This window comes from Juglans regia, chromosome 3, assembly GCF_001411555.2.
Source record: "Juglans regia cultivar Chandler chromosome 3, Walnut 2.0, whole genome shotgun sequence".
NCBI classification, from domain to species: Eukaryota; Viridiplantae; Streptophyta; class Magnoliopsida; order Fagales; family Juglandaceae; genus Juglans; species Juglans regia.
In genome coordinates this window covers 24,112,744-24,140,248 of record NC_049903.1, presented here as the reverse complement: position 1 = coordinate 24,140,248, position 27,505 = coordinate 24,112,744, and the positions used below count along the sequence as shown (strand labels likewise).

General features: G+C 37.1%; 1 protein-coding gene across 1 annotated transcript; it reads left to right on the top strand.

Moving 5' to 3' along the window:
* The first annotated feature begins 10,801 nt into the window (after positions 1–10,801).
* On the top strand, positions 10,802–27,209 carry LOC108984486 (BTB/POZ and MATH domain-containing protein 4-like). Its single transcript, XM_018956469.2, is given in 5 exon segments — positions 10,802–11,351; positions 22,598–22,943; positions 23,099–23,378; positions 26,612–26,802; positions 26,804–27,209. Coding segments are annotated over 5 exon segments (1,323 nt in total). The 5' UTR covers positions 10,802–10,959; the 3' UTR covers positions 26,918–27,209.
* Positions 27,210–27,505: the final 296 nt, after the last annotated feature.

Here is a 27,505-nt window from a genome sequence, read left to right as displayed (position 1 = left end):
ATTATTGGTTTTAGATGGAAAATGGTTAAAATGAATTAATCCGAGTTGTGATTTAAATTGGTTAATAGCATGATTTAGACTTAATTTTATAACTTGTGATTTAATTAGATAATGTTCATTCACATGCACAATATATTTTTGAGATTCTATTATTCTTTTTTATTTTATTTTATTTTTAATTTCTATTGTTTTTATAGGTCAAAAAATAAAAAGCTTGAGAAAAGTCAAGGCACCAACATTTTTTTAAGTGTTTAGATTTTGGACGGAAGCAAAATAAAAGTCAAGACACGCCGCACGCACAAAAGAAAAAAAAAAACCGAGGATTCTTTGCTTTTAATTCATTTGGACGCAACATGTACGACGAGGTTTTTTTTGGGTTTTTACGGAAGCAACGAAAAGTTTTTTTCTTTAAGGGGCAGAAGCGCCGCATTTATTGGGGGAGAAGAAAACAACACGGCGACGAAGCCACTGCCCAGCCTTCCTTCACTGCCTACCACCTCTATTTACATTCATTTAACTTATTCTTTTTATTTCTTAATTTTTATTTAATTTTAATTTAAAGTTTATGGAGTATTTTTAAGATTTTTAGCTTAGAAGTTAGGGAAATTTATTTGCTATTTATTTTACTTAATGTCATTCTTTTTCTTTCTTTTTTAAGTTTTGATTTAACAGTGATTTCAATTGCTACATATTGATTTTGAGAACTTGTGATTTAAATTCAAGGATGAACCATAAAATTTTGATTTTGGGACTTTTCAATTCTCAGCTCGTATTTTGTCAATTATTTTCTAATCTAATTTAATTTGTAACTTAATTTTATTAATCTCTTAGTTCCATTGCATATTAGATTAATTAAAACTTAATTAGGACTTAAATAATTTCTATTTTATTATTTAATTTTCAGATTATTTAAGATTGTTTTAGCTTAGTTGATTCATTGATAGTTAATTTCAATTTGTTAGTCTTTTATATTTCATTTCGACACTCAAAAATTCAAAAATATGAATATAGTCCATGATTACTGCCTTTTTTCTTCCCGATGCACTCTTCCATTCATTGCACATACCATCACTTTTATTTTCTCTTTGTGAATATTTTCATCATTTTAAACGAGTTTGATTTTAAGTAATTTTTCCTAAGAAGACGATCTAAGAATTTATTCCTAATTATTATACGAAATCCTCCTGCACTTGGGACAACCCCTGAGCAGATGCAATCAGCGAACTGGGTTAACAGAGCATAGAATCAGCCTTTCTCCAACACATAATCCGGGGTGGAGGAATCACTCAAATTTCTCATGGAGGAATGATCAGCCTAGCCGGTCTCCACCACCTTCTCAGCAGCCATTTCATCAGGCTGCTCCTCAGCACTAGTATCAGTCATATCAGAGTTCTTAGAGCTATCATTTTGTAGCACCCTCAGGAATTTAGCCTCATGCAGTTGTGCAGAGTTCTCTGCCTCAATCATCTACGAAGAAGTCTCTAGATGACAGTATGGCATAGATGCAATTCATGCAGATTCAAGCCATTACAAACAATCAAAACACTCAGGCCATAAATGACTTGCAGGGCACCATCAATAAAATAAACACTTGGAACAAACAAACAAATCCTCCCCCTCTCTCTCTAAAACTTTCTCCACAGATTCAGCTAGAGGGTTGGGAGCTTCGGCTCCCTCCCCCTCCCTCATCTGTGTAGTGTTTTTTTTTTTTGTGTGGTTTCAGGCGAAATAAGGGAGAATCGCAGTTCTGGGTCTTTCTGCCACCCACAGCCAGCACGTGCCCCGCCATGGTGTTGTTCAACTGCCGATCTTCAAGACCACCGAATGCGGCACCAAACGGAGCGGCGAGTAGCTCACACGCGCGGCTCGAAGTTCTAGCGTCGTCCAGGATCTCCAAGCTCGACTGTCGGTTCTCTTCCCAGAGTGGCGCCTGTACTGCTTTTCACTTTTTGTGCAGTGTTTTTCTCTGTATTTTCTTTTGTGTAATGTTGTTTCTAGGAAAATAAAAATCTAAACAGAGTAGTGTCTTCAGACTTTGGTCTGAATGGAGTACTAGTCCCCCCTTCGCATTGACAGGGTTGGTGGGGTTTGGTGAACCCTACCCTGCTTAGTTGGGGATGGGGCTTTGTAACCTCTGTCGTGGAGAGAGGTAGTAGTTTCTTTAAGATCTAGGTCTTTAGAGATTTACCTTCTGGACTAGACCATGTCAGTCACGAAAGTGTATTGGGTTGCTACTAACAATTGTAATTGGCTTGTTTTTCAAGTCAACTTTGTAAGTCCTCTCTTAATGAAGGGTTATGATCCGTTTTATCAAATAAATAAATAAACACAACATTGAGTATTCAAGAGAAAGGAAAATTTTCAGCACACCCTCAGCCTAATCCTCAAGTATACCGGCAACAACAACAGCAAGTCCATAATGTCTCGGGGAAGGTTTTTGAGACAGTGAAGGTCGTTCTTACTTTGAGAAATGGAAAGAAAGTTCCACAACTAGAGATGACTATGGACACGCAGGTAGTTGCTCCTACACCGGAAGATGTAACAAATACTGATGAAGCTGAAAAAGAACCAGAGGTAGTGAGACCAGAGTCGAAGAAGCCTGTGAGTGTAGATTCCGAAGCTAGTAGGCGTATCAACCTGTGGTTCCCTATCCTCAGAGATTGACAGCTTGCCAAAAGAATAAATATCACACTGAAATTCAGGAGATCTTCAAGCAAGTAAAGATTAATATTCCACTTTTGGATACCATACAACAAGTGCCTTCGTATGCAAATTTTTTAAAGGACTTGTGCACAGTGAAGAGGAAGCTGAATGTAAAGAATAAAGCATGATGAAGGTCTTTTTCAGCTCACTCAATCTCAACTGCTCATACACTGAGAACGGTAGCAAGTTCACACTACTCCCCAAATCAAGCAAAGCTTTCCCAATGCGTGACTCACTGATTATAATGGAAATGTTGTGAGAGCCGGGATCTCTGAACTTCTTAGGATTCTCACTCAATATCAATGCACTGACTTACTCTGTTAGGAAAGCTTTCTTCTTTACATTCAACTTCCTCTTCACTGTGCATAAGTCCTTCAGAAATTTTGCATATGAAGGAACTTGTTGTATGGCATCCAAGAGTGAAATATTAATCTTTACTTGCTTGAAGATCTCCTGAATCTCAGTGTGGTATTTGTTCTTTTGGCCAGCTACCAATCTCTGAGGATAGGGAACCACAAGTTGGTACCTTACTAGTTTCGGTCTCTGCACTCACAGGCTTCTTCGACTTTGGTCTCACTACTTCTGGTTCTTTTTCAGCTTCATTAGTCTCTATTACATCTTCAGGTATAGGAGCAACTACCTGTCTGTCCATGGTCATCTCAGGTTAGGGAACTTCCTTTCAACTTCTCAAAGTAAGAATGACATTTGTTGTCTCAATAACATCCCCTGAGACATTCTGTACTTGTTGTGGTTGTTGCCGGTATACTTGAGGATTATGTCGAGGATGTGCTGGAAATTTCTCTCTCTCTAGAGTGCTCAATGTTGTGCTCATCTTATTGATGGTGTCCCGCAAGTCATTTATGGCTTGAGTGTTCTGATTGTTTGTGATGGCCTGAATCTGCATAAATTGCTAAAGTGTATTGGTCATTCGTATCATACTATCATCTAGATACTTCTTCACAAATGATTGAGACTGAGAACTCTGTGCAACTACATGAGGCTGAAATCCTGGAGGTGCTACAAAAGGATAACTCTGATATGACTGATACTGGTACTGAGGAGCAGCCTGATGAAATGGCTGCTAAGAAGGTGGCGGAGACCGGCCAGGTTGATCATTCCTCCATGAGAAATTTAGGTGATTCCTCCACCCCGAATTATATGTATTGGAGAAAGGCTGATTTTGTGCTTTATTAACCTAGTTCGCTGATTGCATCTGCTCAGACCCAGTCTCTTGAAATACTGGCATAATTGGATAGTCTTGGGTCTTGTGGTTTGAATCAGCACATAAAGAACATGCCTATATTGTTTTCATAGCTTTCATTTTTTCCATCTCCATGACCTCTAATCTTCTAGTCAATGCAGTTATTCGGGCTTGAACGTCAATGTCCTCCTTAAGCTCATATTTGCCCCCACCAGCAATAGCCCTTAGTGGCTGTGCTGTCATTGAAACTTGATCAGTCCGAGTATTTCATTGTTGTGCGCTCTCAGCAAGATAGTCAAAAAAAGACAATGCTTCATCAGGTTCCTTACTAAAGAATTCTCTATTGCACATAGTCTGAACAAACTGCTTGCATTCTGAAGTGAGACCAGTGTAAAAATAATTCACCAACCTCCAAGATTCAAAACCATGATGTGGACAGATGTTCATCAAATCCTTAAACCTTTCCCAGCTAGCCTAGAAAGTCTCGTCAGATTTCTGATTGAATTGGCTGATATGCTCTTGTAAATATTGAGTTCTCTGAAAATGAAATTTTTTTAGTAAGAACTCATGCTGCATATCAGACCAACTAGAGATAGAATTAGGCCTCAAGGAATTAAACCAAATTTTCGCTTTATCCTTTAAAAAGAAAGGAAATAAACAAAGTCTAATAAATTCATCAGTAGTGGCTCTATTGACAAAAGTAGTGCAGGTCAGCTCAAAATCTGTCAAGGGTTGATAAGGACTCTCAGAATCCATCTCGCAGAACTGAGGTATCATTGACATCATCATGCCATGTTTAATAGAAAAATTAGGTGCATCATGAGGGAAAATAATGCATTATGGTGTAGTGGTGCGAGTGGGCTGCAAATAATCCCTAAGAGTGCGTGGTGCAGGTGCAGTTATGGTTTGTTCAATTTCAATGTCCTCTTCTGTAGAAAAAATAGAAGAGCTATCTATCTCAGAGTTGTGTATACTGCTCTCAGTGCTTGATGTAACTCTAAGAAACCTATTTGAATTGTCTCTCACCCATGACATGAAACATCAATCCAAATTGTATAAGTAAGGTTCAAGCGACTAAGTAGTAGGTGACAAATAAAATGTGTAATCAGATATAAGATAGTGAAATAAACATTTGAGATAAAAATAAAAATAAAAATAACGAATTTAAATTTACGTCAAGCAACTATCCTTGATAACAACGCCAAAAACTTGACTCACTAAAAAATAAGTAGCACAAAGGCTGTCCCAAGTGCAGGATGATGTTGCGTGATTATTATATGTAAATTCCTAGATCGTCTCCTCAAGAAAAGCTACTTAAAATCAAACTCGTTTAAAATGGTAAAAATATTCACAGAGAAAATAAAAGTTGTGGTATGTGCAATAAATTGAAGAGTGTAACGGGAATAAAAAAGGCATTAGTCATTGACTAGATTCATATTTTTAGATTCTGTTGAGTGTCAAAATGAAATGTAAAAGACTAATAAATTGAAATTAACAATCAAGGAACCAACTAAGCTAAACAATCTCAATTAATCAGAAATTTAATTAATAAAACCAAAATTAATTAATAAAATTTAATTTAATTAAGTCATAATTAACCTAATATGCAATGGAACTAAAAGATTAACAAAACTAAACTAAGAACTAAAGTAGATTAGAAAATAATTAATACAATATGAGCTGAAAATTGAAAAACCTCAAAACCAAAATTCTAGAGTTCATCCTTGTATTTAAATAATAAATTCTCAAAATCAATCCATAACAATTGTAATGTCTATTTAACAGAAACTTAAAGAAGCAAGAAAAATAACTAATATCAAGTAAATAAACAGCAAATAAATTGCCCAAATGTCTAAGTTAAATATCTTTAAAATACATCATAAACTTTAAACTAAAATTAAATAAATAGTAGAGAGTGAAAAGAGCAAGTCAAATGGATAGAGATGTAGGTGGTAGGCAATGGAGGATGGCTGGGCAGCGGCAGACGTTGGACTCCTCAAGGTTTTTCAATGCACAGCGTTGTTGTGTGTCTTTAGAAGTAAGAAAAAAAGAAAACTCTTTTGCGTCCTAAAATCGAAGTGAAAAAACTCCCCAATATCCTTAGGTTTCTCTCTATTTAAAATCGAAAAAAGTTCTTGCTTTTTCTTTCTTTTCTTCCATGTGGCGTACATTTTTAGAGAAATCCAAAAGCTGTCTTTTATTGCTTCCATCTAAAATCTAAACACCAAGAGATAAAAAATGTTAGTGCTTTTTTGACTTGCCTTTTGGTGCCTCATTGACTTTTCTCATGCTTTTGCATTTTTTGGCTCGGAAAGAAAAATAAAAAATAAAATAGAAATCAGAAAGAATAAAATAAAAAAAAAAGAAAGAAAGAATAAAATATCAAAAATGTGTTATGCATGTGAAGAAATATTGCCCAATTAAATCACAATTTATAAAATCAAACATTAACTATGCTATAAATCAATTTAAATCACAACTTAGATTTATGCATTTTAATAATTTTTCCATTTAAAACCAATAATAATGCAATGAAATAATTTAAATATATGAGTTCAAGATGTATAAAATATACAATAATTCAGCTCAATCATGATTGGCTATTATTCCATGCTTATTAATCGACTTATGTGATGTTATGAATACTTGTATGAAATTGTGATTGGAAGCATGATATTCTATTATGAAGTATTCGACCCTTATGTATTAGTGCATGAAGTTGTTGCTTAAATCTAGTATTTCTATGATGCAAGTTTCAGCTATGTCTAAAAATGAAGAGATGCAATGTCTTGTGAAGTATGATTAAGCTAAGTCTCAAATATAATACATGTTAGTTTTGGTTTTGCCATGTTTATTGGTTTGCATGTTTGTTTGGACGTAAGATTAAATGGAGGCATGATGTTATAAGTTGGAATAATGAAAATACATAGTTTGGAAGGCCTAGATGAATCGGCCAAGACCATCTTTTGGGTGATAAAAATTCTGTTGTGATGTTTTGATGAAAGAATCAAATATGTTTGCATGAAATAATCTTTGTTTACATGTTCTAATGTTTTCAAGCTATGACATGAGATGCATGCTATGGGATGAGCTATGTTTTTCAGCTTTACATGTTGTATGAATAAGAGTTATGTTTCGTCATGAGTCTACATTACATGTCTCATGCATTTGGGTCCATGTTTTTAAAAGAAAAAGTGGAAGATGTTTTATAATGATCCTAAATGCTAGGACGGGGAAATGCCCTAGTTCAACTCCATGTTCACTTTGGAGTGTCTAATGTCGAGTGGAAACCCCTGAGTCGACGAAATATAGTCGATGGACCTCGAATGCTTCCTACCGAAGGATACTGGAGCGGGGTTGCACCTAAAGCTAGTGGGTACATCGTACGGTGAAGGTGAAAAACGCGAATTGACGTAAAGAATATGTTTATATTTATGATGTAGTCACTTCAATTAAATGGATCGTTGGTTGATGCGGTAACTAGCGAGAAACAAACGGTGCTTAGGGAAGTCGTGAGGTATCCACATATGTGAATGATATGATATGAACAAGGCATTTGAGTTCCATGATATGATAAGAAATGACATGATATGTTATGCCATGATATACTATTATATGAATGAAATGATAAGGAATAATGAGGTTTGTTCTCAATATGATATGTTATGATATGATATAAATTGGCATAATATGTTATGATATGAACAAGAACCCGAGTTCAAATGTTATGAACATGTGATAAGAGCTTAAAAGATGAAAAAGATTATTTTTATGAGAAAAGTCCATGATGCACAAGTCAAAGTTTTATATCATATGTACATGTTCATGCATTTATTTGTGTTTACTTTTATATGCTTATGATATGTGTGGTATGTTATTTGTTTACTTGTTGAGATTTCTCAAAATCTCATTGTGCTAGTTTTCACTACAATTTTTCACCCAGAATGGTAGAAATTGTAACAGACTTAGAAAACCCCGATGGGAAAGCTCAAGAGACCGACTCCCAGGACAGTCAAGGATGCCACGGAGCACCCTGAGGGTCCCGGAGCCATCCGCTTTAGTAGGCTGAAGGCAGCTGACCAGTTTCTAGCCAAGATCATGAAGCTGTTTGAGGAGCTGAGGAGGATTTTGAGTCAAGGAAGGGCCAAGTAGGACCGGCCCTATGGGACTTTAAGTTCTTTCCTTCATAAGGCAATGATTATCTTTTGTGGACAAGATTTATTTTGGTTATGGTCCCATGTTTTTGGGAGTTCTTTTGGAAAACATTAACTTTTATTTTGAAGTGTTTATGCTATATGAAAGCTTCGGGATATTTGCACTTATTGGTACTATGTGTCTTTTATTTTGCCATCGAGCATAAGTTTGATAGAAAAAGAATTTTTATTGCACACTGCTAGATGTTAGGTACATTACATCTTAACTATCATGTACACGGGGCATTTAGCCTTGTGTTACATATCCTGACGCATTCAGTTACATTCAAATCCCAAACAGGGGCTGAGAGCGTCGCACAAAATGGATGAAGCAGGTTCTATATCTATATAATCATCGAGAGACTTTGGATAATGCTGACATTTATGGTGTTGCCTGAGTCGTGCAAGAGTATTACCAAAGGGAGGCACGCGTTTATAGGGGCACTTGTGAGTAGCGGAACTGGGTGACGAATACCCTACATTTAAAGAAAAAGAAAACAAAAGAAAAACCTTGTGGGATATGAATCAAATCACCGGCCTTTCTATTTACGGTCAAGTTTACAATGAGTATATTAAAGGGTTGAAAAGATATTTTGAATTGATCCATCTAATTTCTAATATACATAATCAAAATCAGATATAGAATTATTTTCTACTTTAGGTAATAGAGATAGTGTCTAATCTCCATTCGTTAGGAAGAGTTCTCTAGTTCTAATTGGGATAATAATTAAAATAAACGGGAGCTTAGTATAACCATATCAAGTAATGAGTCAAGGAGTTTATAACGACGTTCACCTCTTAAACAAAGTAATATTTAAATATTTAACCCACTTCTTATAAGTGATTTGGTACCCACTTGAACTATATATATATATATATATATATATATACACACACACACACATATACTAGTTAGGGCAACATGCGCTGCACGTATGCCCAAATGTCTACCATTAAATGCTGCAAGATGTATAATAGACAGCAAAATATGACCAACTTCAGATAGAATCATCGTATAAAGCAAATCATCATATTATCACAAGCAGTATATGAGTAAGGATTTTTGACTAAATCATTTCCCTTTTTATCTCATATTATAAACCCTAATATCAATGATTATATCCAATAGTATTTTTACGAGTTCTAGATAAAATAACATATAATGAGAATCTTGGATCTTGTTAGGCAGCAAACTCAAGACTACAGTTGGATGCGTATGTTGTATATTTGTTATTTCCAAAATAAATATATAATGTGTCAATTTTAAAATTCAAAACTACAGTGGTAAATATTAAATAATTTAATCATATATTTTATAAAGTCTCATCCTTTACATTTTAAAAAAGGTAATGATAGGGTTACTACCCTATTACTACCAAATTACTACTTATAGTTAATTTCAAGTTTTTTATTTTTTTATCATTTTCTTTGAAGTATTTTTTAACATCCTTAATCGAAAAAATTAAAAAAATATATAATTTTATTAATAATCACTTCCTTAACCATTAAGTAAAATAAAAAATTTTAAAAAAATTAAATATAAAAGAGTAGTAAATGAATAGTAAGAGAGTAGTAACCATATCATTTTCTTTTAAAAAAAATTAAATAAACTATAGTACATTATAAACTATAGATCTACCTCAAATAGTGTAATTAATTTCAGGTTAATAATAAACTATTCAATTTATCAAGAAATAAAAAAAATATTTAAGTTTATTTCTTAATAAATCATTAATAAAAGGAAAAAATTAGATTTATACTGAAATGTAACAATTGAATTCAATATTTACATAATTCAAAATTAAAGGAAATAAAACACAATAAAGACACAGCCGCTCCTATAAAAAAAATAAAATTAAATAAAATTAAAAGAAAAAAGAAAAAAAAAAAGAAAGAGCCGTGACTTGGATTCGTCGTGGTGGTTAACGGCGGCACGATAGGAGCTGATATTGGAAGGGGAGGAACGCCGGACGGAGGGGAAGAGAATGGGTGGGGCAGTGTTAGCCACGCCTACGTGCGGCGGCGCACTGGAGGTGATGAAGAATCAGACGGGCCGTGGCTTGGATTCGCTCGTGGAGTTCAACGGTGACACGAGAGGGGCTGAGAGTGGAAGGGAATGGACGCCGGTCGGAGGGGAAGAGAATGAGAGTGGCGGTGTCGAGCACGACGGCGTGCGGCAACGCACCGTAACAGATGAAGAAACGGACGGGGGAGAGGGGAGGAGGGGCTCGCGCGCAGGAGAACCAGGGGCAAAATGGGAAGAATTTCAGTGGCAAAATCAAAATTTTGGAATAAAAGCAGGGATAAAATTGAAAAAAAAATGTTAGATGAAAACACTGTTCCTAACCTATTCTTATATATAAGTAGATATATATATATATATATTTATATATAAGAGAATATTTCTTATGAATGTGATGCCTAATAGCTTTTAATGAATGTAATGTTTCATAAATAAAAAATTATACTCATTATCCCACATATTACACATTATATATGATTTTTTTTTTTTATTAAATATGTGGTATATAGATGATTAGTAGAATAATTTAATTAGATTATAAAAGAGTAAAACCAGAAACAATTTTAAAAATTTTAAAAAAATAAAAAATAAGTATAATGTGTTTTGTGCGGACACGATTAACATTTATATAATAACTATGAATTAGACGGTGGTATGAAAGTTTTTGTATCTTATCCAATTTTTTTCATTTTTGGCAAAATAAATTTTGCCTTGGTTTCTTGGAAGTCACCCCAGAAAGAAAATTTTATCATGCTTCCCATCGTCCGCATCTCCTAGCTCGCTCACATCCCCAAAATCAGAGACCACGCCACTCGTTGTTGGAAACAAATCAGAAGATCATGTTGTCTTCGTCCCCCTCCAGCCCACGGCTGGGGTCCCCCAGCAGTTCCCGGTCCGTAACGGAGACCGTTAACGGCTCCCACAACTTCACGATCAAAGGTTACTCGTTGGCTAAAGGGATCGGCGTCGGCAAGCACATCGCCAGCGACAACTTCACCGTGGGAGGCTACCAGTGGGCCATCTATTTCTACCCGGACGGCAAGAACCCCGAGGACAATTCCACCTACGTCTCCGTCTTCATCGCGCTCGCCAGCGAGGGAACCGACGTTCGAGCCCTCTTCGAGCTCACTCTTCTCGATCAGAGTGGCGCCGGCAAGCACAAGGTCCATAGCCATTTTGATCGCTCCCTCGAGAGCGGGCCATACACCCTCAAGTATAGAGGCAGCATGTGGTAAGTGTTCGTTCCTTCTCCTCCTTTATATTTTTGGTCAGTAATCAAGATTTTGAGGGTTTTCAATGGATGTTTTGAACTTCTTGTGCAACTATTGTATTGGTTTTTACAAATGATTGGGATTTTTTTATTCCGATCTTGTTGAGAAATTTCTAGGGTTTTGTTCAATTTATGGTATGCATATAGAGTATACGGGTAAAATGTGCTAAGTAACATTATATGTAGTCTTTTGCTTTTCTTTTTAATTTTTGGAGTTTTAAGGTTGTGATGATATAAAATAATTAGTAATTTTGGGATAGTTTTTGCGGTTGATCGTGTGCTCATTGTGGCAAGTTCATTCATATTCTGGTAGGGGTTGATCGTGGGAATGCTTGAAAGTTTCAGGATCTGGTTAGGTTCTTTTGGAGGGTAATTGATTCTTTTGGCCATTATGCAAGGTAGAAAATTTTTTTTGCAAGCCAGTGCGGAGGACGCACCTTGACGGGTTAAAAAAAATATTTAAAGGTTGCTCAAAGTGCAATATAGACTGTACAGAGCACTTATAATAACTCAATACAATTAGCATAAACATTTTAGTCAAACGTTATTCCATAAAAACTTGAACAGCATACTTGCTTTTCTTTAAAAGAGAAATAATTAGTAAAATTGCATAGAACAAACTAAAATGTACTCTTAAAATGTCTTAAACAAAGCTCGACAAGCCAATTCCACGCTGAAAAAGAATATTTTCATAACTTCAGAAAATATAATGTGCTGCATAAACTAGGTCAACCCGAATGGCTACATTTTCAAGAGAATTGCCTACAATTCTGATTTTTTTTTTTTTTTTTTTTTTAAGTAGGATTCTGATAGGTTATATCTCATTACTAACCATGAGACTGCACCTTTTTCAGATTTTTTTGTGCCACACCCAAAACCTTTGTGCAGCACTTCTTCCATGGTTTAAGGACCCTAAAACAACGACCTATTATCCATGTCTAAAGTAAAACCCCAATAGGCTTAACACTAGGGTTCTGCCCAAGTTCACTTTTGCCGAAAAAACAATTTTCCAGCAGCTGTTCTTCCACCAATTTGTTTTTTTTTTTTTTTCTTTTGAACTGCCTTGGCAATCCACTTATCTAGAAGTCTTTAACCCCTCAAACCTTAGGTTATAGACTTCAATGACCCAAGGAAGGCCCGGGCCACATCTGGGCCACACTTTGAAAGGATTAGTAGATGATATAATTGGAGTCCATTGGAATCATTATAAAGAGTAAGGGGATGTTTGGTAACAATTCTCATTCCATCTCATCTCATTTTATCTCATCTTCTTCTCAGATATAAACATTTTCAAACTAATCATTACAATCTTTCAAACAAAAAGCAAAAAACAATTTAACTTTTTCAAATTCCAAAATAAAAATAATATTAAAAGATTATATTCTAACAATATTTTAATTTTATAATATTTTTTATTCAACTTTTTCTCTCATTTTCCAAAATCCAAAAAATACTTAACTCAAATATCTCTATCTCTACCTTTACCATTCACAAATCATATTACTATTATTCACAAAATTTTCACCTTATCTCATTCACCTAGCATCCCCTAAGAACCTCTCCCTCCCAAGTAATGTCGGATTTCATTCACCATCTATACTTACTCAATAGGGGGTTTCACAAACAAAGTAAATAAAAGGTAAGGCTTGATATAGGACTTGATTTGTTTTTCTTTTTAAGGTGGCTCTCCTACTTTCTTTCTTTCTTTCTTTCTTTTTTTTTTTTTTTTTTTTTTTAATTTTTTTCACATAATGAGAGAATTTCAAGAGTTTCATACTTTCAATAAGTTTGGATAGGGTCTTAATGCCACTTCTATTGTGCTCATTCTCGAAACAGTTGGTGTAGGGATTTTAAAGACTATTGCATAAGCCTTATAAATGGGGTATGCAAGATCCTAGCCTAAGTGCTTGCCAATCGATTGACTAAGGTAGTGGAGAAGATAAACTCAAAGCCCTAAAATGGCTTCGTAAGAGGGAAATAGATCTAAGATTCAGTGCTTATTGTCAATAAATGCTTGGATAGTTGGCTCAACTCAGATGAACCAAGGCTACATTGGAAGCTAGATATGTAGAAGGCCTATGACTGTGTCAACTAGGCATGCCTTTATTGTTCAGCTATGAACATGTAGTTTTAGGGAGAAATGACCCTCTTGTATAGATCATTGAATATCTATAGTACAAATCGTGAATGGTTCCTAAAAGGGATTCTTCAAGAGCTCCCGCTATTTCTAGGAAGGGGATCTATTGTCCCTTTTACTATTTGTTATAGTTATGGAAACTCTTGGCAAGATGATGGCAGCTATAGTGTATGTTGGTTTTCTCATTGGATCTTCAGGGAGGCTAGCATTCCACACACACTTAATTTATCTTATCTCTTGTTTGCAGTTGACCTTGATATTTTTTAGGCCGGATCCATATAATCTTCCGTCTCTACAAGCATTGTTATTATGCTTTGAATCTGTTTTTGGTTGGAATATAAATTTAGGAAAGTTAGAATTGGTTCCCATGGGAGACGTCTCTAATGTGGCCAGCCTAGCTAATCTTTGTGTTCAAGGTATCACATCTGCCTATGAAGAATCTTGGTCTATCCCTGGGAGCCTCGTTCTAGCCTCTAGGGAAAGTCCATTTGGGATAGTGTTTTCTTTTATTGGTAAACTAGGACAGTGTTATTGAGAATATCTAATGCAGATTGGCTAGTTAGAAGATGATTTACTTGTCTACTATTATGCTTTGAATCTGTTTCTGGTTTGTAGGTAAATTTTGGAAAGTTATAATTGATTCTAGTGAGAGACATCTCTAATGTGGCGAGCCTAGCTAATCTTTTGGTTCGTGAGGTATCATTTTGGTTTGAGAGACATCTCTACCTATGAAGTATCTTGGTCTATCCTTGGGAGCCTTATTCAAGGCAAAGTCCATTTGGAATGGTGTTATTTTTTTTTGTTTTTTGATAAGTAAAAATATTGTATATATTAAAAGGAGAAACCTAGTACACTAAATATATATAAGAAAACACGTTGCCCAAAATGACCCAACAAGCCCCTAATGACCCAAAAAGCCCATAAAAAAGCCAACCCAAACTACATCAGACCTGACTCCAATTCTTGTTTCCCGTAGAACTAAAACTCTACCCGAATACTAACCCCAACACCTTGATTCCCGTCTTCATAATACCCTCCCTTTAGACTTCCCTCTAGTTGAACTACTACCCTTAGCGTCGTAGTTGATTGTCGAAAAGAGACGCTGTAACTCCCTGCTTTTCTTGAAGTTTGATTTGATTTCAAGTGTGCGGCTTGCCTCGATCGCAGTAATTAGTTCGTTAAATTGGTCTTCACATCCTCCATGTGAAATTCCCACGAATTGTTAAATCTCGTTAACTTTAGGCAGAATCCAATCCGCTATTGGAGGAAGAGAGACCAGGGGAGCCACAATATCCCCATCAACCTGCACTCCCGACTCTAGACATTCCTCTACACAAGGCACCAATGCCAAACCCATTGGTTCTCCAGTAATTTCATTGGTTCTCTCCAATGGTATCGGGGTCCCCATTGGAGATTCTAGGGTGACAACAAGTCCCTTCACCTCTGGGATGATAGTTGATCCTACATCTCCTTCAGACCTCGGCAGTACACCTTTTTCCTTCAACTCTAACGAGGGAGCCATAGTTTTTTCAGGGACCAAGGGTGTAATACCGACTATCAATCTATCATGTGTTACACGAGGCGAATAACATTCCATTATTGATGTCTCTACGCCAATACCCGATGTAGACCCCATTTCAAATAACCCAGATTTCCTTTTGACCCGCCATACTCTCCTGGATTATAGGGACAGGGCCGAATCCGATCTTCCGTTTTCCTTTTTCTAAGTTTAAAGGATTCGGGCCTATCATGTTTCTTACCACCCTGTTGCCTCCAGCTGAAAGCCGATCTATTTTCGTAGACAAGAAAGTTATCGTTGTCTTCAACTTGACAAGTTGGGTTTCCATCTCTTTTAGAGAATTGTGCATCTTGACAAGCTGGTCTTGAGGTGTGATTGGCAGACCCCCCACACTCTGAACCCCCGAACCATGTCTTTAGAGCTGCCGCATAGGATTGCCTCGCCACCGAGGATGTATATGGGTCTTTCTCCAAGTTCTCCCTCCCTACCACACTACCTTGTCCTTCCAAGCCGTCACTCCCTCTCTTACCGAAGGAAAAATGACGCAACAGCTCCCCCATCCTTCTCCAACCACTGCCCCCCTCTTCAGGAATGAAAATGAAATTCCTCCTCCCCCCACCACCATACTCCTCCACTGCCATATAACATCCGTGAGCATTCGAGCAGCGATGCGCTGTGAAACTACGTCGACCTTCCCGAACAGTGGAGACAAAATCTTGTTTCTTATCCTTAGTACACGCTTCTATGGCCTTGGCCAGCCACTACACTGTTGTCGAACCCAGAACCAACTTAGATATCACCCTTCGACTCCTTTCAGTAATGGCCAACATGCTCCCCTCCTTTACCAGTGTAAAGGATTTAGATTCTATGGCCAACTCCATAGAAGAACCCATACTGACCCACTCCCCTTCTTCAACAACCATTCATCATCTCAGATAAACCAGATCAGAAATCCGTTAGGATCTGCAAGCACTGCGAAGTTGTGGACTCTAGGTCGTGCTCACTGCAAGCACTGCAGAGTTGTTTCCAGCTGCAAATTGTGCTCACAGAAGACGCCGGAGCACTCGCCAGAGCGTTCAGGGTTGACAGCACGACCAACAGAGCCTTCAGGAGGATCGCCGGAGTACTCTGAGAGGCAAAACAACGATATCTAAGACGTCGGAGGTTGAACCGACGCAGGACGGCCCTCAACGAAGTCGCCAAGGTCCGTCGGCTTTATCTGTGCTAACGATGTGGTGTGTCTCGCCGGCAAAGGGTGGGTGGCGGCATATTTGGTTCCTTAGGGTTTTCGCTCTTCATATTGTTTTCTCTCTCCTTTGGACCAAGGTCGGACGGCCCTCAGGGAAGTCACTGGGGCCCGTCGGCTTTGTCTGTGACGACTGTGAGAGGTCACTCACCGGCAAGGGTGGCACCGGCTTCCTTAGGGTTTTACGTCCGAGAGAGTTTTACATACTAGGAAAGATCGAATGCATATTGGCTGGTTAGAAGAGTATGTACTTGTCTAAAGGTGATAAGATCATTTTGATTAAAAGTACACTCTAGTTTGCCTCCATATTTCTTGTATTTTTTTTCCCCTTCCTACTAGAGTGACCAAACACACAGGAAAGCTACAATGGGACCTTACATGGAGTGGGATAGGTGAAGAATTTAAATATCACCTAGTAATTGAACAAAGGCATGCTCATTGATATTAGGGGGACGGTTGGGTATAAAAACTCTACTTGTGTTTAATTAGATTTTACTTGGGAAATGGTTGCAGTGATATCAACTTAAGAGCGACAACTCTTTGGAAAGTTGTAGTGGGTTCCAAGTATGGTGATACTTGGGGCAAATGGTATTCTAATATGGCAAAGTGACCACATGGGGTAGGGTTGTGAAAAAACATTAGACGAGGTGTAACACCCCCTTCCTGTAGGTTAGGAGTGTTACGTACGTTCGTAACTATGCCCGGTAAAGGGAACCCACATAATAAAAAAAAAAACTTCCTTTATTGGAAATAAATTCCCAAAAAACATAACATAAAAAATAGTCTCATAGTAAGAAAATTTAAAATGGATCTTTTTGTGTAAAAAGACTTATTAACTAAGTTTGAAAACCCCTTGATACATTATCTTTGACTGACTATCTGCTCGTAAACATTATCTTCTTTACTTGGACATTTTTTTTATCGGTAAACAAATTTATATTGATAAAAAAGAGTAGGCAAGAGCCCAAGTATATGGGACATATACAAGAGCAACGCCTAAGCATGCTAGTTTAGTGACAAAAGGAATTCATGGAAGGTCATGCCATGAAAATAAATTATAATCGACCAATGTAGGTGAAAAATAGGTTTTTAACTCATACGTTGACCACTCTTGATCTTCAAAACTTCTTGCATTCCTCTCCCTCCAAATACACCACCATAGACATGTTGGGACCATCTTCTATATTGATGCAATTTGAGTGTTGCCCCGAATGCCTCTCCAAGAAGTTAGGAGGTCGCTTACCCTTCTCGGCATCACCCAAGCTAGTCCAAACCGAGCAAAGATTTCATTTCACAAAGTCATGACAATCTCACAATTTAGTAGATGGCCAACGGACTCTCCTCTCTTCTTGCACATACAACACCAATCCCTGACTATGATTTGATGTTTCCTCAAATTGTCTAGAGTGAAGATCTTCCCCAAAGAAGTCGTCCATACAAAAAATACTATCTTTAGAGGTGCTTTTGTCTTCCAAATGCTCTTCCATGGGAATGGATTTGGGTTGTGCGTGGTCATGGCTTGGTAGAAAGAGCTGACTGTGAATATCCATTTCCTAGAGGGGTACCAAAAAATCTTGTCTTCAACTCTCCCCGACAAATGAGTGGAATACACAAGGTCAAAGAATGCTGAAAAAACATCAATTTTCCAATCTTGTGTATCTTTGAGAAATGTAACATTCCATTGGGGAATACCATTGGAGATGATTAATAGGTCTTCAATCAAGGCTTATTTCATTCTTGTTAAACCATAAATTTGTGGATAAGTTTCCTTAAGTGCCCTATCGCCGCACCATATATCATGCCAAAATTTGACCTTGGCTCCATTATCCAAAGCGTATATTACTTGCATAAAAAAATTTTCACAATCTCCTAACACTCCACACTCCATATTTTTTTTTAATTTTTATTATTTTTTTCTTTTATCAAATATTTATTATATAAATAATGAATAAAAAATTTGAAATAATTTAAAAAGAATAAACTCAAAAAAATTTTTTAAAAAATATTAAAAATTTTAAAAATTAAAAAAAATGTGGAGTGTGGAGTGTGGTGGAGGTTGTGTAACAAAACTCTACTTGCATATGTATCCCAACCTCTTCTTGTTTACTTCCAAAACCCCATTCCAAAAGGCCACTCACCTCATTAGAACACCGTCCTCCCCATGGTTTCCCTTGCTTCAATTTGATGACGATTCTCCACAAAGCCCTCCGTTCATGGTGATATCTCAATAACCATTTACCAAGCAAGGCTTTATTGAAGGATTTCAAGTTCCAGATACCCAAAACTCCTTTGATGGGAGAGCATATCGTGGCCCATTTCACCAAGTGAAATTTAAACTCGTCATTAATCCCCCCCAAGAAGTCATGTTGGAGTTTCTCTATTCAATGAGCCACCTTGGCGGAGAAGCTGGAATGATGAGAGGAAATAAGTTGGCAAATTGGAAAGAGTACTTTTGATTAAGGTGACCCTACCACCTTTGGATAAATACATTCTCTTCCAACTTAGCTAATTTCCTCTCCATTTTTCTAGAACATCATCCCAAATAGATTTCGATTTGAATGTAGTGCCCAACGGGAGGCCAAGATATTTTATGGGTAGCTTATATATTTGGCATCCCAAAATGAAAGCCAAACTCGCCACATTAGGAACATCCCCTACTAATGACAATACTTCCGATTTGGCCATCACCTTCAACCCTGATACAGCTTCAAGGCCAATAGGAGAGCCCTCAAAGCTCGAATTTGATCATGGCTGACCCCACAGAAGATTAAGGTATTATCGGTGAATAATAGATAAGATATGTTGAGCAAGCCAATAGTTGCCTCCCCCACTAAGAATGCAGATATGAACCCACCCTCCGTGACACCTGAAATCATTTACTAAAGGCTTCCATCACAAAAACAGAGTAGCAGCAATAGAGGGTCACCTTGTGTCAATCCTTGTGAGCTTTTAAAGAAGCCTTTTGGTGTGCCATTCACCAATATAGAGAAACATGCCGTAGAGATATAATGATGGATCCAAGTACACCATTTGGTACCAAAGCCACATCTCTCGAGCATGTAAAGTAAGAAACTCCGATTGACATGATCATAGGCTTTTTCCATATCTTGCTTGCACAAAAGCCCCGGCTCTCCCTACTTGAGTCTACTTGAGTCAAGGATTTGCCTACCTTTGACAAAGGCATTATGAGGCTTCAATATTAACTTTTCCAGCACCTTGCTCAACCTATTTGCCAATACTTTAAAGAAAATTTTGTACAACCCGCCCACCAAGCTAATGGGACGATAATCTTTTACCTCTACCACGCTAGGATTTTTTGGTATGAGCGCTATAAAAGTTTCATTTAGGCTTTTTTCAAACCTTCCATTTTCTTGAAATTCATGTAAGGCCCCCATGAAGTATATCATATAGTAAATATAATAAAAATAGGGTTTTCTTGAAAATGTGCATACTTAATACTTATGCTTATATAATATGAAACTTGTACTGTTCACACTGGATACTCATAAAACATAACATTCTACACGTGCTATGCTTGACTTATCAAACTTGTCTACTTGTCTTTCCCTTTCTTTAATCATATCATTGCCTTATTGGCCAACACACATTAACCTTGTGTGCAAGGTTGTGTACTAATTCCATTGCCTGTGGCCACAAGGGGAACCACTCAACTTATTATAATATAGCTATGGTGGACCACACTTAGGTCCGTGGCTTGCACATCCACGCATAACTGCATTGGTACCATGCATCTTTTATGACCAATTCTTAAAACTTCTTTCATAACTTGTCTTTTATTTTTCTTATCATAATGCATGCAAAACATATATATAATAACACTTGCCTTAATCATAAGTGAAAATATTTCATGATGCATGTAAAATAGCTTTTTTTTGTTTAGAGTGCTGCTCTTGGGAAGATATTGACCACGGACAACTTGAGAAAGAGAGGATGTGTGGTGTTGGAGTGGTGTTACATGTGCAAGAAGAATGGGGAATCTGTGGACCATCTATTACTACACTGTGAGGTAACAAGGGTGTTATGGGATGAGATTTTTCTTTGGCTGATGTTGCTTGGGTTATGCCTATAAGAGTGATGGATTTGTTGGGTTGTTGGCCAAAGATGCAATGCTGTCTTCAAGTGGCAGAAGTGTGGAAGATGATTCTGTTGTGTATTATGTGGTGTATTTGGACGGAATGGAATGCGCGTTGCTTTGAAGATAAGGAATGCACAATATCCGAGTTGAAGAATTTTTTTCTCCACACTCTAATGTGTTGGTTTTCCACTATTGTATTACATGGGGATAATGTTCAGGAATTCTTGTCTTTAATTTACTGCTTTTAGAATGTATTTATGAGCTCTTATGCACACTTCCTGTGTACAAGGGCTATGCATATTTCATTCATATATATAATATCTATCTTTTACTGATAAAAAAAAAATACTAGATCCTCAAATAATATGGGCAAATGGGCCCAATAAAATAATCTTCTGTCTAGCCTTGACAAAATTGGGCATGTGGTCCAAACTTATAAAGTCTTTATTCAAGCCTATAAAATTTTGGGTATGGGTGTTACAAGAGGACTTGCGGTCTTCACCATATGCACCAAAATTGAGATAGGTGATGGCACTAGGATCATATTTTTGCATGGCACATGATTTGATGAGAGAACCTTTCAGGAAACTTATCCTGAATTATTTAGGATTGCAAGGATGTAGGAGGTTTCAGTTGTTGACTATTGGCACTTTCCAATGGATCCTCTCAGTGCAATGTCAGTTTCCACAAAGCAGCGCAAGAGTGGGAATTTGACACGTCCCTAGATTTCTTCAATCTATTTATTGTACTCTAGGAGAATTAAGGTTCAAAGTGTAGACAAACTTCTATGAAGTTCATCTAAGAAAGTGAAGTTCACTGTTTGCTCATTATATCAGGCTTGAACCACCTAGGATATGAATGCCTTCCCTTGGAAGAGTATATGGAAGACAGATGCCTCTAAAAGCAGCTTTCTTCATATCGAAAACTTCTTTAGGGAAGGTTATCATCACAGATAACCTAAGAAAATGCTAGAATATTGTTCTGGACTGGTGTTATAGGGGAGACTATAGACCGTCTACTACTTCATTGTGAGGTTGCTAGCACCATGTGGTATGGTTCTTTAGTAGAGTCATTTAGAATGGGTTTTGCCTAGATGATTGGTAGATCTCCTTGCAACCTGGAGAGGATTAAGTGGCAACACTTAAATTGTAGCTGTGGAAGATGGTCCCATTTGTCTATTGTGGTGTATCTGGAGGAATGGTTTTTCTTTTCTATTGTAGATCTGCAGACTGCAGACTGCAGAACTGAGCAAGGCCTAGCCCTAGGGTTTTTTGGTTTAAAAGGGGTCAAAGAGCCATGCAAGTTTTGGAGAAGTAGTGAAGTGTTCTGAATGACCGTGACAAATGGTAGAGCGAACGATGTGCCAAATGATGTGGCACAAGCTATGCAAGCGATTTCTTCTTCTATTTTTCAAAGAAGTTGTTTGTTTTAGTTGGCATTTAACTGTAGGGATAACACTATCACATGGTTGTGTTTTGCTCTACACACTGAAAGATAGGGATCGAAGTTGTTGAACGATGTCGAGAATTAAAGAAAAAAAGATGCTACATACATTTTATATAATAAAAGCCAATTGTATCATAGTAATTTGTATTATGAGACGGTCATTTGTATCATTGTAATTGTCTATTGTAGAAATGGTTTTTCTTTCAAGGGGTGGCCTCAGAACTGACATGCTTGAGGACCAGCAATAAAGCTTCTAAAATTTTAGTTTTAACTGATTTACCAGGCATCTTGTAAGGAGTCCATCTTTTCTCCTTTGTGGTTTCACTCTAGTTGCAGTTAGGTTGCCCCATACTTGGGATAAATTCTGTTTGCTCGAATTTTACACATTCTTAGTACCTTATCACTTCATGTGGAATATCAAGCCTAAATATTTAGAATGAATTCAATTTTTCTCTAGTCTAGAAAAAGGATACTTTCACCTCGTGCATTGCATAACATAAAAAACTGGATATAAATTTAATACCCTCTTACAGCACGTGCTTTTTTTGACCTAGCATACATCTGTTGGTAACATCCGACTAAAATCTGTTGGAAGCATACACAATAGCTTGGAGACTTCTGCAAGTGGTTTTCGTGTTTTTGAGCCTTTACTACTATTTTCTTCTCTTCTAAATGAACTATTTTTGTCCTTTTATTTTGGTCTTCTTTAATGCTTAATATTCTGTCTTTTGGTCAATTTACCTTTTCTTTCTTGGCTTATCAGGGGCTACAAACGATTTTTCAGACGGAATATGCTTGAATCATCAGTTTTCCTTAAGGATGATTGCTTGAAAATAAATTGTACTGTTGGTGTTGTGGTTTCTGCTATAGATTGTTCAAGACTACACTCCATACACGTCCCTGAATCTGATATTGGAGCACATTTTGGTATGTTATTGGAGAACGAGGAATGTTCAGATGTTACTTTCATTGTGTCTGGGGAAAAGTTTCATGCTCACAAGCTGGTGCTGGCTGCTCGTTCTCCTGTGTTTGAAACTGATTTTTTTGACGGAATGGATGAAGATAATCCTGAAATAGTCATTACAGATATGGAACCCAAGGTTTTTAAGGTAGCCTTCTCCAAAGAATAGTGTTTCTGTTTCCCTCGTGCCTAGGATATAATTTGGCATGGTTTTGAAATGTTCAGGAATTGGGTTTTGCTCGCAGGTAGAGCCTTCAATAAATTTTTCCTTGTTTATAACACTTTCTTGCTTGTGATGAACAGGCCTTGCTTCACTACATCTACAGAGATACTCTTGTTGAAGATGAGGATTTCTTGGCATCGACTTCATCTTGCACACCATCTTTATCTGACACATTTGCTGCAAAACTGTTAGCTGCATCGGAAAAATATGCTTTACCTAGACTCCGACTGATGTGCGAGTCTGTACTCTGTAGAGATATATCTGTAGATTCCGTTGCCAATATTTTGGCCCTTGCTGACCGTTATCATGCTTCAGATCTAAAATCGGTTTGCCTAAAATTTGCGGCTGAAAACCTTGTTGGTAAGTTCTTCCTGCTTGACTTTTCATGCTTAGATTTTCTATTTTGAGAAATTCTAAATGGAAGCCTTACATCACACGGCTTCACCTAACCAACATGTGGTTTGTCATTTTTGCTCTTCTAAGGTCTCGTTTGTTTTTACAACTATTCTCATTTCATCTCATCTCATTTAATCATTACAACTTTTTTAAATTCCTACACAAAATAAAATAAACAATTCAACTTTTTTAAATCCCAAAACAAAAATAATATTAAAAAAATATATTCTAACAATATTTTATTCAACTTTCAACTTTTATCTCAACTCATCTAATTTCCGAAAACAAACGAGGCCTAAGTCTTCTATCTTAATGCCTAAATATGTGTTTAAATAGAAGGTCAAAAATGATAAATCACATGTTGGTTAGGTGGAGGTATGTGGTGTAAGGCTTTCTTGTATAATAGCTCTTTCTATCTTATATCAAACACCATGGATGTTGCTGCAATTGTCTAAGCAAAGTACAATGTTTTGATTCAATATGGGTTTGCTAGTAGTTCTTCCTCATCACTTATCCTCCTTGCATTTCCCTCTCTCTAAACCTAACTTCTAAATGGTAACAAAGAAAACTTGCTAGGCCTTCAACAACTGCAATTTTGTCCTCTTTTTTATTATGTCTTGAACACAAAAAGGGAACGCTGACAGTTGCTGTTTATGGTCATTGGTGTCCACTTGGTCTGCTGAACCCTCTAAAGTCGTCGTTTTTTAGTTGATAAGTGTCAGTTGTGGACGCCTAGCGATGCCTCTGGTTAAGCTGGTGGTGATTTTCATTATCTTTCCATTTAGATTAGTTTTCCAGACATTGTCGTCACCATGATCGGTGTAGTTGACAGAAGCTGAGTTCCTCGCCATTTGTGCTAACCATCTAGCTTTTTGTTGCCAAAGACTTCAGTAGTTCCGCTTCTCACCGGTGGAATTGAAGAGCATAGAGTGTTTGGTTGTTGGGTCAGCTCTCTTCCTTTTGCTTCAGGTCGAGTCTATTCCTAGTTTGGAATAAGGCTCTATTCCTATCCAAATAGCAGATGTTTGGCAAAGTGAATATGGTTATCTCTATCTGTGGCAGGTGTCCTCATCTTTGTTTAACCTTATTCAGCAAATGCATGAACCTACCCGAATATATGTGGGTCAATCCATACTTGGTCCAATTCCAACCCTTATCCGGTACATAATGATTTGGATCTGCACTGGTTAAGATCGGTTTGGACTCGATACAAGCTGACGCTTTCCGATACGAAGCTTCTGCATGCTGATACAAGTCGATACCAAGCCAGTACAGGCCGAAATTCCCATTGTAGTGCTGCTTTGTATTTCTTGTCCCTTTTTCTCCTGTTTCATCCCCATTTTTTACCTTTATGTGATGACTCAAGGTAGGCTCAAGTCACATCTAGGCCCATCCTCTAAGGGGACTAGTCAATATTATAATTGGAGCCCCTTGGGTTCATTATATAGAACTTCAAATTCTCTCTCTCAAGCAATGTGGAATCTTATTCACCACCTTCTTATACACAGTCAGACAAGCCAATCTCCATCCCTTAAATCCCTGACATCCTCATCAGGACAAGTCCATTATAGATGACATGGCTCAAGTCTCATAGTTCTAGTGGAGTTTGGCTTTACTCTGAAATGACTAGTTAATATTACAATTGGAGTGCCTTGAAATTCATTGTAAGGGTTTGAACAGTAATGTGGGATCTCATTCATTATCTTCATGTACACAATAACAACAATCCGGAGTATGACACTTCCAATCCTGATTCAAGCTACTTTCTTTGGCTTTCCATCCGTTTCCGTATTGTGTACTTTTGTGTTGGTTTAATGCCAGTTGGATTGGTTTGTGTCGTATTTTTTCCCTAATGGCTACCAAGTCTGAGCCATTATCATTTAGATCTATCCTTCTGTCGGGCTTGGTGGCTGAGGTATACGTAATGGATGTACGCAAAGGGAGATGACACTTGAGGTGTTGAACCTTGTGAGTGGACTTTTGTTAGAATTTGCATGGCAAGGCATCTATAGGTCTATCAATTAGGCTGTTAGTCAAAGATACATCCCAAGTTTCGTAATTAATTGATCACCATACCGAGGTATGAATATGCTCAGCTATTGTCTCTAAAACGAGCTGCTTTACTTTCCACAACTACTTTTGCTCGATCATGTTCCACGTCTTCTTTCATTCGTCCGAGATCCATGAATCATTAATTTGGGAGCAGATGAATATTGATAAGATTACCCGAAGTCTTCAATTTTGAGTGACTTTGTACCAATCTTTATGTATCTTCTAGGATCTCATGGCTGAAGAGAAATTAAATAGGGCATGAAGTCTGTGGCCTCTATCATCTTAATTTTGAGCCTTCACCCCGCGGAGTTCTCACATCCTCATCATACTCTTGTTTTGAGTGGTGTCTTTGTCTTGGACGCCCTTCTCTCTCTATTTTGAAACCTTAGATTAAAAATCTTGGAAATGTATCTTCATTCTCTTGTGAAGCTGGTCAATTTAGGCCTGGTTTGGATAGCAAAGTCACCTCATCCCATCTATCTCAATATCTAAATACCACAAACACAAATATTTTTCAATTTCAAAACTTCAATTTTTTCATCTAATCATTACAACTTCTAAAACATCTAAACAAAATACAAAAAATAATTCAACTTTTTCAAATCCATAAACAAGAATGATATTAACAAATTATATTCTAATAATACTTTAACTTTATAATATTTGTATTCAACTTTTTTTCTCATTTCTCAAAACAAACATTTCACTACTATTCACAAACTATTTCACTACTATTTATAGATTATCTCATCTCATTTTACCATTCAAATGAGGCCTTAGTTGACGCCATTGTGAGTCTTTTTCACTTCAAGCTGATCCCCAGTTGAAGTTTTATATTGAGGGTAATTTCCATACTAGATATGGTTTATTTGTCATAATGGCATAATCTAGTTACACGGAATAAATAAATAATTAACCCTGCTCAAGCGTGGAAGGTGATGATATCATGTATTTATGATAAAGCACTGCAGCACATCCTGTTTATAAAAATCTTTTGCTCTTCAGGTGTTCCTGAAGTTTTTTAAAACATGGGAAATCAAGAATGGAGCCTAAGGTTTTCATTATCTTCAAAACCTTTTTATTTCACTGTGCTCTTATTTATCATTTACTGATACTCTCGAGTGCCTGCCCCCCATTTGTTACAGCCGTTATGCGGTCGGATGGTTTCGAGTATCTGAAGGAGAACTGCCCGTTGCTGCAATCTGAGCTCCTAAAGACAGTTGCAGGATGTGAGGAGGAATTCAGTGGAGGGGGTAAGAGTCGAAGTGTGTGGGCTCAGTTTTCTGATGGCGGCGACACAAACGATAGGAGTGTAAGGCAACAAACCTGGGAAAATGGAGGGTAAAAGAAGACGAAGATTGTGGGCCAAGCTTTCTGATGGCGATGATGGCATGATGCTTGTGGTAGGAGTCGTAGACAAGAAGACTGATATTATTAGCATTGTTACCTAGATACTGCTGGATTGACCCTGGAAAAGAGGGAGAACAATAAACGTCAGGAGCATTGCCTCCATTGTAATGTAATGTGCCCTTTTCTTTCTCTTTCTTTGTTTCTTGTTTTCTCCACTCCTGTTAACGCTGGTTTTAGTTTGGTGGCAATGGACACTGGTTTATTGTTTAGGTTGCATTAACAGATACGTATTATCATGAGTAACTAACTTGTTATCAGCGTAGATTGTAGCTATAAGAATGTAGAAGACAACATTTGCTGATAAATCAATATCACGCTTCTCTCTAGTCTCTACCAATCTCCTAACAGCTGGTACTTTGGATGCAGTCTCAACTCTAATGATCCACAACAGAATTGTGTACTTTCTAGCCCTTTGAAAACCTAATGCTATTAACAGTAAGGCCTAGTTTAGGTAGTGAAATGAGATAAAATGACATGTAAATAGTAATGAAATGGTTTATGAATATTATTGAAATGGTTTGAGTTAAGATGTTTATTGAATTTTAGGAAATGTGAGAAAAGTTTGAATAAAAATATTAGAAAATTAAAATATTGTTAGAATATAATTTCTTATTATAATTTTTGTTTTG